At 39.5% G+C, this 12,250-nt stretch overlaps 1 protein-coding gene and 1 pseudogene across 1 annotated transcript; one reads left to right on the forward strand and one right to left on the reverse strand.

Moving 5' to 3' along the window:
- Positions 1-24: 24 nt before the first annotated feature.
- On the reverse strand, positions 25-2,346 carry LOC112176356 (protein LYK5). Its single transcript, XM_024314230.2, has one exon. The coding sequence runs from the start codon at positions 2,186-2,188 to the stop codon at positions 191-193; it is 1,998 nt and encodes a 665-aa protein (XP_024169998.1). The 5' UTR covers positions 2,189-2,346; the 3' UTR covers positions 25-190.
- A 3,707-nt stretch (positions 2,347-6,053) lies between these two features.
- On the forward strand, positions 6,054-6,673 carry LOC112176294 (annotated as a pseudogene).
- The last annotated feature ends 5,577 nt before the right edge of the window (positions 6,674-12,250 follow it).

Genomic DNA, 12,250 nt, shown 5'->3' on the forward strand with positions numbered 1-12,250 from the left:
AAGAAAAAGAAAAATCACAAGATGTTGTCTTTTAAATAGGGAATTACCGATTTATGTTAATCCCAGTATCTAGAGAAAATAATTACGAGGGTTTCTCTTATTGTTAGAATAAGGTATACCAATAAAAGCATACATGACGGTATAAATTTTACAATACTGGGTATGAATAGTAGTGTCTATCTGCCATGACTCAGGACCTTGAATGTTCAAGATCCACAGCTTTAGATGAATCCCAGTCGAGAGTTGACGAAAGAATCTTAGATAGAGTACCAGAAGCTTGAGCCATGGTGGGTCGTGAGTTGATCTGAGGCGCAACGCAGCTCTTAGCGAGCTGAGCCATTGAAAACGCCAGCTCCAAAGGATACTGGCGCCTCAGAGAAGGATCCATAAACCCTTTAATTTTGTCCCCCACATGATCTCCTTCAAGCACCCCACTAATGGATGAATAGAGCAACGTGTATTCTTCATCACCTGAGGCTGGTCTTCCGGACAATAGCTCCAACAACACAACCCCAAATGCAAACACATCCAGTTTCGGAGTAATCACCCCGTCTTCCATGTACTCCGGCGCCATGTAGCCCCGTGTACCCACCACATGTCTCGTCAGTTGAAATCCCTGTCCTCCATCTTCGACTTCCTTCCCCAAATCCACAGCTCTTGCCAGACCGAAATTGGCAACTTTGGCTCTCAAGTTTGCATCCAGGAGAATGTTGCTGGTGTTCAGGTTCTTGTGGATTAATGGAGGGTGTGTGAAGTTGTGTAGATAGTTGAGCGCATTGGCCACGTCATTAGCAATGTGAACTCTCTGCTTCCATGACAGAGGAGTAATGTTGCCCTTCAACCCAAGACAATCAATGAGTGAGCCAGAAGGAGCAAACTCGTAAACGAGGTATGTGTTTCCTTTGTGGACACAGAATCCTGAGAGACTGATAATGTTGGAGTGGTTGATCCGCTTTAATATGTTGATCTCGTCGGCGGAGAGGGACAAGTTGCATGTCATCACCTTGACGGCAGCATCTTCACCGTCAAAGGTAGCTCTGAAGACAGAGGAGCCGGCGATTCTGTTGGCTTCGTTGAAGAATTGAGTGGCGTTCTGCAGGTCTTCGAACTTGTAAGCTGTCAAAGACTCCACTGCGTTTTTAAGCCCGTTGGTGGATATTGGCGACCACGATGTTGTTGTGTCGTTGGAGGTGGTGGTGGTGGTGGTGGGTAGCGAGTTCTGCGTGTTATTACCGGAGCTCTTTAATTTGTGGTTGGGAGAGTGGCGCCGGTGCTGACGGCGTCGTCGTTTTGACAAGAAGAGGAAGGCGAGGATAGATATAAGTAGGAGGAGACAGCCAGCTCCGACGCCAACGCCGATGAAGACCCACTTCTTGTTGGAAGACCCACTTGGTGGTGAGGGAGGCGCTGGTGATGACGGCGGCAGAGGAGGAGGAGGAGAAGGCGGAGGTGGAGGAGAGCTTGGATACTTCAGTTGAAGAGGAGAAGGTTTGGTTGTGAGAGGAACTAGAACAGCTTGGTAGGGATAGATGATGTCGTCGGAGGTCTTAAAGTTGTTTGCTTCGAGCAAAGTGGGTACATCTACGGCGAAGCGTATGGCGATTTTGTCGAGATCGTCTTCCAAGTCGATGAGGTAGGCCAGCAGGTACTTGATCCCGGCAGCGGTCTGTTTGGCGGTGGGGCAAGCACACCTGATCGGCACCTCTATGACAAGGCCGCCCTCGAGGTTCAGAGGGTCGTAGGGGTTCTGATGCCTGAGGGCCTGACAGGTCGTGAGTCCCTGGTAGGTGTTGTTGGCGATGACGAAGTAGGTGTCGTCGGGCTTCAGGGTGTAGGAGACGTTGTGCTGGGAGTAGGGGCCGGAGCAGGAGCAGTTGAGGGGGACAAGGACGGAGGTGTCGGTGGGGATGGGGTCGACATCGGAGATGTTGTTGGCGGCGGCGATGTCGGAGGGGGTGGAGCCGAGGAGGGAGGCGATTGAGGTGGGGGTGTTGTAGTGGCTGATGGAGAGGAAAGTGACGTAGGAGGCGCATGAGGGAGCGGCGCCGTTGCAGATGTAGCCGGCGGTGATGTTGGAGTCGTTGTCGCAGTCGAGCTGGTTGTTTTCCAAGTAGCTCTGCTGCCCATGCACGACTGCAACTAGAAGAGAGACCACCATTACCATTAACAGCGTCATCTGCATCTTCATCTTCAATTATTATTCTTCACACAATGTCTAGGGTTACCTCAATGGCTGTGAATGTTTTCGTTTATATACTGGAGACTGAGGAAACGATCGACGACTCAAGGCAACGGACCAATTATTATTCTTCACGACACCAACCGCAACCTAGTCTTCATTTATTTTTCTTCCACTCTGGTCCCATCAGCCGACTGGTGTCATTTCTAACACGGCGGGCGTATACAGAGCGGCTTTTTGATTTTCAAATTTGTCCGTTGGCAATTTTTTTTTTTTTTTTTGAGTGAAAATATCTCCATTAACTTGAAAATCTACATACAAAATCCATGTTAACACCAAGGGCTAAATCAGTTACTTATGGTTCTTTATGTTTAGGTGTGTGATGGGTAGTGTATCTTATGTAATGACTATTTCGGATTCAAGGGCTAAACCAATTACTTATGGTTCTTTAGGTGTGTGATCGGTAGTGTATCTTATGTAATGGTTAATTTCAATTTTCTCAAAAGTGAAGCATTATTATATTGTTTAATGAATTGCATAATAGATGACATTTTCAATAGAAAAAAAAAAAACAAAAAAATTATGGTACTAAATTATTTTACTTATGTTTGTAGTAGCCACAATGCTAAGACGCTAAGTTAATGTTCCATGAAGCTCGTTTTCACACAATAATTTTGCTTGTAGTTGTTTGTATCGAAAACAGTTTTTTGAGAAGCACATAGGTTTTATTTATAAAAAAATTTCAGTGTTTTAGGTAAAAGCACTTAAAAAGTTAACTATCAGAAAGTGTTCAATGAAGTGCTTTTTGAAAAATCACTAAGAATGCTTATATAAAAGGGGAAATATCACCAATGGTCACTGAGTTATGACTTATTCAACACTTAACTCACTGTATTTTCAACAATATCACTTAACTCACTCAATTTTACATCCGTCTTTCACTTAACTCACTGCAGTTAATTTTACCATTAGAAGCCATTAAAATTGAGGGTATATTTGTCAAAACACTTAAAAATCATTTTTAACTTAAAAAAAACTACATTTATTAGACTTTTTTTCAATTTTTTTAAATTTCCGAAATTTCTAATAAAAAATGATTTTTTTTAACTTAAATATAATTTGAAAAAAATTTGTCTTTTTTTTTTTTAGAAAAGTTAGAAATGCATTTTTTTGGTGTTTAGACAAATATACCCTCAATTTACATTTATTAGACTTTTTAAAATTTTTTAAATTTATGAGATTTCTAATAAAAAATGATTTTTTTAACTTAAATATAATTTGAAAAAAAAATTGTCTTTTAAAAAAAAAGAAGAAGTTAGAAATGCATTTTTTTAGTGTTTAGACAAATATACCCCCAATTTTAATAGCTTTTAACGACAGAATTAACGATAGTGAGTTAAATGAAAGACGGATGTAAAACTGAGTGAGTTAAATGATATTGTTGAAAATATAGTGAGTTAAGTGTCGAATAAGTCTTATCAGTGACCATTGATGATGTTTTCCCTATATAAAAATAACTTCCAACTTTCTTTGCTAATGTTGAAAGCGTTTATGATAGTTTGGCAACAATATTGCCAATTTCAAAAGCACTTCCAGACCCCCTAAAAAAAAAAAAAATTCACTTCCAGACAAACCCATTATAATATAGGAAAAATTCTACAATGTGTTAAAATATAACATGTATACAATTACCTTAAAGTAGTAAAATGAGCTATCAAAATAGTAATATTAGTCCTCAAAGTGGTAACATGAGTCCTTAAAGTGGTAAATTTTCTTAGTTACAACATGAGTCGTTGAGTGGTAAAATGAGTTCTCAAACTGGTATAAATAGTTGATGTATGAGAAATATTAACATACCATAGCCTTACCCAATAGTATAGATCTCACTACCCTCCATTTAAAGGGTGAAAAATAAGAATTACATAGAAAATGATTAATTTGTATTCGTTTGACTATCATGATCGAGAATCTTAAAACTATAAATACAAATAAATAAGGTTGAGATTGTTTATGTAGAAAACGGTTATGTGAGAAGCACATCTGCTCTATCTACAAATTTTTTTAATGTCTTAGATAAAAACACTCAAGTGCTTCTCGAAAAAATATCAGAAAGTGTATGAAGTGCTACTCTTGAAAAATCACTAAAAATGGTTCTTTAAATTTTTTTAACTATATTAATGTTGAAAGTGTTTATGATAGTTTGAAAACAATAGTGCTATTTTATTATAATAATAATAATACACAAGTCACTAGAGAAAATGATTAATTTACACTCAATTGAAATAATCTTTCATTTGACTATCAGGAGAATCTTAAAATTATAAGATAGATAGAGAGATTCTTGTGTGGGGCAGCGTGGTGCGGCTGACCAATTAGAGCGTAACAAGGAGATATTTTTAGATATTGCACTTTTAAAAGGTAGGGACAGTTTCAAAATAAGAAGAAAATTTTCTAGTGTCTGGTTGGTCAGACGTACCCGTGCGTATGCAAGTCCATCTTTTGGCCGTCATAAGTGCTGTCATTGTACGTAGCGTAGTGGCGACTCTCTGATCGGTAAGTTTTTGGTCCAATTGGACTTTGATTTAATGGGGGGTATACCAGCCAGTCAGCCACCACATATAAGAGGCGTGGTTATGAAGCAATGAGGAGCATTCCATATTTCCATGGAGTCAAGGGGTCCGTTATGTCTCTACTTCATAATAATACATGACAGCAGATCAACTCCAACACCTCAATTCAAGATCTGTTGGCTAATATACATAATCATCAAAGCACCCCAATTCAAAGCTGGGAACTCTCTTTTTGCTGTGATAAGGATAAGAAACTAAATTATAAGAATTGCATCTGATCCAAATAAGCTCTGTTATTCTATCCCTCAATTATATTGCTTTCTTTCTTTCTTGCCCTTCTTTTATTCACTATTTAATGGTCTCATAATTACTCGAAAATTCATTGAAATCGTATTGAATTGTGAATAGCTGAAAAGACATTTCACAACATAATTAAGCGATGAAATTTGATAAATTTAGCATGACATTAACATAGATGCTTTATTTAAGGACAAAATAATGTTTACTCCCTATACTTATAGGGAGTCGACATTTCTGTCCCTCGCCTCTCAATTTCACCTAAAAACTCTCTAAACTCTCCAATTTCACCTGATTGGTCTTTGCCTTCAGTTCTCAGTTAAATTGCTGAAGTGGCATCCTTTATACACTGAAATGTCTATTATACCCTCACTTATTTTTTTTATATATTTATTTTTTTCCTCTCATTTTTTTTAGGGAAATTTTATTCGCACATCCCTAAATACTTAATACACACCTCTTACTTAATACACCACCCATTTGATTTTTTATTCTATCATTTTATTAAATACACCACTCAAACTACCTAATTATCCTCAAATCTCAAAATTCTACATAAAATCACTATATATATAAATCAATATTAAAATCATCATGCTAAACTTTATCATAATCACAACATTCTATATATATCATAATGAATTTAAATGCATTTAATTATTAGAATCATCATAATCAATTTTCTTTCAATTATTATCATGAGACCTGTACAATCTTAACAATTTTGTTATCCAAAAGAAAAATGCTTGGGATCCCAAATATTTTTACTAAAATTGAGTCCCAAATGATTTGGCAGTTGCCACGTAATCATTTTCATCCCAATAGTTTCTGACATGTCCACTTTCTTTTTTATTAATTACTTTTCATTTGAAAAAAAAAAAAAAAACTCTGGTATTTTTATCTTCAATATTCAAATTTAGGGTTCTAGCTACCCGAACATTGATTCATGAACTCATGACATTCAACCTGCGCTGTCCTCTCCTCTATCATCAACTTCTCATCCATCTATGATTCTGACCAAAGATGAACTGAAGAAAATCGTGGCCTACAAGGCCGTCAAATTTGTTGAGTCATGCTCTCGGCATCGGCATTGGCTCCACGACCAAGCATATTGTTGATCGAATCGGCAATCACCTTCGCCAGGGGAAGCTCCACAACATTGTTGGAATACCCACCTCCAGAAAGACCCACGAGCAAGCTATCTCTGTCAGAATCCCACTCGCCGACCTTGATTCCCATCTTGTCATTGATCTCGCCATCGACGGCGCCGAGAGGTGGATTCCCATCTGAACCTGCTCAAGGGCTGAGGTGGGTCACTGCTGGGAGAGAAGATGGTGGAGGGTGCCTGCTGAAAATTTGTGGTCATTGTCGATGAGTCCAAGCATTTGGGTGGTAGTGGGCTGAGGACTTTAGATGCAAAGGGTAAGCCTTATGTGACAGACAATGGGAATTACATTGTGGACCTGTATTTCAAGGAAGACATTTTGGGGATTTGAAGGCGGCGAGTGATGCGATTTTGCAGCTTGCTGGAGTTGTGGAGCATGGGATGTCCTTGGACATAGCCACCACTATGATTGTTGCAGGGGAGCTTGGGATAATGGTGAAGAATAAATCGGGCCGACACTGATATTCCCGGAGGTAGTTTGAATGTAGTATCTGGTTCAGGTTTCAAGCCAATTACATTGCACCTCCAATTCAAGCACTCTCTACATTTTGTGTTGTTCTTTTCATGTGGTTCCAAGGCTTTTTTTTTTTTTTTTGGAAGAAGAGGATGGAGAGAGAGGGGAAGAAGAAGAAAAGGTAAAAAAAAAAAAACGAGAGGAAAAAAATAAATATAAAAGAAAAAAATAAGTAAGGGTATAGTAGATATTTCAGTGTGTAAGGAATGCCACGTCAGCAAGTTAACGGAGATTTTGATGGAGCATTGACGGCAATGACCAATCGGGTGAAATTGGAGAGTTTAGAAAGTTTTTAGGTGAAATTGAAAGGTGATGGACTGAAACATCGTGTTACGTCTGAATCTCAAGTTAGCATCATGTGGGGGCAAGTCTATATCACCACATCACTACATATCTTTATTTAAGTCAAACTGACAAGCCTCCTGCAGGAAAAGAAATAGAAGCCTCCTGCACCCTTGTTTGGTTACGTGCAGATTGTCACTTTCTGCTCAACAGACGACCCTGCAACCCTTGCACTCCACAACATGCCTCCAATCATCAACCATTATCATACCACCGCTCAAGATAACTTAGAGTTTCCAATCGGTGTTGCCTTGAATGAATCCAATTACACCATATGGGCACCTCTTATGAAGATGAGGATTGGAGCACAGAAAAAAGTCAGCTACCTCACTGGAGCCAGAGCTGCACCAAATGAAAACTCTCCTGAATTTGAAGTTTGGGCCACAGATAATGAAACAGTGAAGAGTTGGCTTATCAATTCCATGGAGCCATCACTCATGAATTGGTATATCCGACTCCCAACAGCCAAAGATGTTTGGGAAGCTGTTGAGAAGACCTTTTATGATGATTCTGATGAAACCAGGATTTTTGAATTAAACAAGTGCTTTGGAGCGAAACAGAATGGTCGAACTCTTCCTACCTACTACAATGAATTGGTGGGAATGTTTCAGGAGATTGATCAATGTATGGCCTCTCAAAATAACACAGTGGCTGCAATTGTTCAAGAGACTACTGCCATGGCACGAATGCGAGTTCACATGTTTCTTAGTGGACTCGATTTAGAGTATGATCAAGTTCGTGGTGAGATTCTGCACAAAGACCTGAAGTTCGACTTGGAGCAAAGCTATGCCTATGTTTGAAAGGTGCATTTTGACAGGCAGGCAATGGGATATCCTCTGAGTCTTCTGTCATGGATGTCCAACACAAACAAGGTCCTCCCCAAGCTTCTCAACTCTTCTACCATGCTTCCCTCAGAGTAAAATAAATCCATATGCAAATACAAAGTGTTCGGTCTGTGGAGATGTGGGTCATAGCAAGCAACGGTGCTATAAAGTAATTGGCTACATTGATTAGTGGGATTTCACCAAGAAACTGCGAAAGAACCTTGGAAAAGCTGCCGTGGCTACTACAGAGGAAGATCAACCATCTAATGCCTACGATAATGTGGCATAGTTAGGTATGAAGGGTAAGGTATCTATGAATAGTTCTTGGATAATTGATACAGGTGCATCTGACCATATGGTACCCCAACTCCGGTCACTGGAGAAGGCTCTGTTGTTCTATCTGACACATTAACTCTAGACTCTCTATTGGTTGTCCTTTCATTAGCATATAATCTCCTATCTGTTGGTCAGATTATTCTAGCACTAGCATGTATTATGACTTTTTATCTCTCTTTCTGTGTGTTTCAGAATATTCTGACTCGGTAGATTCTTGGTTATGGTGTTAGAGGGGGAAAAATCTACTACTTGGATCTGACAGAAAGTGGAGAGCAACAGCTGTTAGGACAAGTGAATCAGGTCAATGGAGTAGAAAATGCTAAGGAAACAGTGTGGCTGTGGCACCGCCATTTGGGTCTTCTGTCTTTTAGTTATCTTAAGAAACTGCAACCTCATTTGTTTTTGGTTGTTAGTGATTCAGATTTTCATTGTGATGTATGTGAACTGGCTAAAAGTCATCGGATTTCATATTCACCTAGTTTTAATAAAAGTCTCATTCCGTTTATGAAAATTCATTCTGATGTTTGGGGTCCTGCCAAGATCCCTTCTCTTTCTGGAGCTCAATATTATGTGACTTTTATTGATGCTTGTACCCGTATGACTTGGGTGTCATTATTGAAGAACAAGAGAGATGTGTGTTCCATGTTCAAAGAGTTTCACAAAATGGTGTCTACACAGTACCAACAGACTATTTGAGTTTTCCAATCTGACAATAACGGAGAATATGTTAATGGACCTATGCATGAGTTTATGCAATCTCATGGAATTCGACATCAGACGTCAAATTCGTATACTCCTCAGCAGAATGGATTGGCAGAAAGAAAGAATTGGCAGTTGCTTGAAGTTGTCTGTGCCTCCTTGTTTGGCATGCATGTACCTCGTGAATATTGGGGAGAAGCTGTGAAGTCAGCTGCCTAGCTTATTAATCGTACTCCTTCTCGGGTGATTGAATTTCAAAACCCTCAGCAGCAGCTTCAGAAACTTCTTTCACTTCCATCGTTACCTAACCTAGAGCCCTGTGTGTTTGGGTGCGTCACCTATGTTCATATTCCTAAGCCTCAACGCAGCAAGCTTGATCCTAGTGCCCATACATGTATATTTGTTGGTTATCTGAATTCCAGAAGGGATATCGATGTTATGATCCTCTTACTGGCACTATACATGTCTCTCTTAATGTTGTTTTTCGTGAGTCCGAGCCTTATTATTCAAGGGGTGTTTCTGAGTCTTCCCTTCAGGGGGAGAGAGATTGTGAAGGAAATCCTCGAGATTCTCGAGATTCATGTACATTTGAAGAATTAGAAGCCTTGGAATCAAGATTTGGGGTTGGAAATTCTCCAACACAGATTGAAACCGAAACTGGGGCATTAGGAAACGGAAAAGTAACAGACGCTGGACTGATTGGAAACAAAGAAGAAACATAAATTAGGATGATTGGTGGTGGACCAGTGGCCGTGGGGTCCCCATCTAGCCAACATCATGACGGAAACGAAAAAGAAAAAGAAGCTGGGATGTTTGGTGAAGAAACAGAAGCTGGGATGATTGGTGGTGGACCTGTGGTCGTGGGGTCCCCATCTAGCCAACAACATGACCGGTTGAACAAGAAAGATGCATCCCAAAGTGGCCTTGCCCCATCTAGCCGACGTCATGAATCCCAAAGTAGCCTTGTCCCATCCAGCCGACATCATGACAAGTCAAATAGGACAGATGCATCCCAAAGTGGTCTGGACAAGTCAAACACGGAAGACACTACTTCAATGTGTCCTGGAATATGTGACACACCCAATGTAGAGGATAAATTCAGAGTTCTCATCCATCAGAGTTTTTACCCCTTTCTACATCGTCAACTGAAGAATCCGCTGCGAATGTTCCTCCTCAGGTATCTTTAATTTCGAATGAATCATCTAGGGTAGATAATATTGAGTCTAGGAAATCACATAGGGTTACGAAAGGTATTCCCAAGAAACAATATGAACCAGACATCAAAGCCAAAGCTAAATATCCTATAGCTAATTACATATCTAACCATAGGTTGTTTGGGTCACATGCACTTGTTGTTGATCAATTATCTCATGTATCTATTCCTAGTAGTGTACATGATGCATTGGCAGATCCTAAGCGGACTTAAGTGATGAATGAAGAATTAGAGGCTTTGCAGAAAAACAAGACTTAGGATATTGTGACTATGCCTGCTAGAAAGAAGACTGTTGGATGTCATTGGGTATTTATGGTAAAACTTAAAGTTGATGGGAGCATTGACAGGTACAAAGCCAGATTAGTTGCCAAAGGATACACTCAGCGCTATGGAATTGATTATGAAGAGACGTTTGCCCCTGTAGCAAAGATCAACATTGTTCGAATCTTGATTTCACTTGCAGCAACTAAAGATTGGCCTCTACATCAGTTTGATGTGAAGAATGCTTTCCTCAATGGAAAATTGGAGGAAGAGATGTATATGGATATGCCACCAGGAGTCAAAAATATGCCTTGTGATACTGGCAAGGTTTGTAAATTGAAGAAGTCTCTGTATGGTTTGAAGCAGTCCCCTAGAACTTGGTTTGGAAGGTTCTCTAAGTCTATGAGGATGTTTGGTTATAGACAGAGCAACTCGGATCACACCTTGTTCATCAAGCATAGTCAAGGTAAGGTTATCGCTCTGATAGTATATGTTGATCATATGATTGTCACAGGGGATTATCTAAAAGAGATGGAGACTCTACATAAGTATCTTTCTAAGGAGTTTGAGATGAAGGACCTTGGGCAATTGAAGTACTTTCTTGGAATTGAAGTTGCAAGGTCTAAGAAGGGGATTTCTTTATCCCAACGTAAGTATGTACTTGACTTGTTAGTTGAGACCAAAATGCTTGACTGCAGACCTATTTAGACATCGATCGAGATGAACCACAATCTCGCCATCTATCCGGATCAGGTTCCAACTACTAAAGGAAGGTACCAACGTCTAGTGGGGAGGATCATTTATCTTTCTCATACTAGACCTGATATTGCTTATACTTTGAGTGTGGTTAGTCAATTTATGTATTGTCCTAGTGAAGAGCATATGGATGCAGTGTATCGTATTCTGAGGTATCTTAAAATGGCACCTAGTAGAGGTTTGTTGTTAAAAAAGAATGATGAATTGGGAGTTGTGGGGTACACGAATGCAGGCCGGGCTGGTGATAAGACTAACATACGGTCTACGTCTGGGTATTTTACATTTGTTGGAGGAAACCTTGTGACTTGGTGTAGTAAGAAACAGAAGGTTGTTGCTAGGTCAAGTGCTGAAGTTGAGTTTCGAGGTATGGCACATGGAGTTTGTGAGATGTAGTGGATTCGTAATGTGTTGAAAGATTTGGGTTTTAAACTCAAGAAACCTATGGACTTGCATTGTGATAGCACGTCTGTTATTGAGATTACTCATAATCCTGTTAAGCATGATAGGACTAAGCTTGTGGAGGTAGATCGACACTACATTAAGGAAAACCTGGACAGAAAGATTATTTGTTTTCCCTTCGTGCATACAGAAGATCAATTAGCAAATATTCGCATGAAAGAAGTGTCAAGGAAGAGTTGTCAAGTTGGGCATGATCGACATCTATGCACCAACTTGAGGAGGACTGTAGAATATTTTGTAAATATTTACTTTCCTTGTATGTATAGATTATGTATTCTATATAATTATAGGTGATGTTTTCCTATTGGGATTACTCTTGTATCTCTTTATAACCCTCCTATTTGGAGATGAATAATATTGAAGCATTCCAAACATATTGAATTCTTAGTTTCTACTTGATGGATATGGAGGGGTTGTGAGGACAGCTGAGGATTTCAATCTGTTGAAGGAAAAGGGAAAATCTGGTGAGACATGAGGTGGAGATCATTAATAATTGCAACTTCTTATCTGTCACCTTCTCCACTTGCACTATGACAAATCTTTGATGAACAAGAGAACAGAATGAAGAAAATAACGTAAAAATCGTGTAGTATTTCATTTAAACATGAACGTTGTGTGACTGTGTTTCTTAACAC

The sequence above is a fragment of the Rosa chinensis genome, chromosome 7 (assembly GCF_002994745.2).
Source record: "Rosa chinensis cultivar Old Blush chromosome 7, RchiOBHm-V2, whole genome shotgun sequence".
Classification (NCBI taxonomy): domain Eukaryota; kingdom Viridiplantae; phylum Streptophyta; class Magnoliopsida; order Rosales; family Rosaceae; genus Rosa; species Rosa chinensis.

Bases quoted from the DNA above. Each gene is read 5' to 3' on its own strand.
- LOC112176356 (XM_024314230.2), bottom strand. From the start codon at position 2,188: ATGAAGATGCAGATGACGCTGTTAATGGTAATGGTGGTCTCTCTTCTA.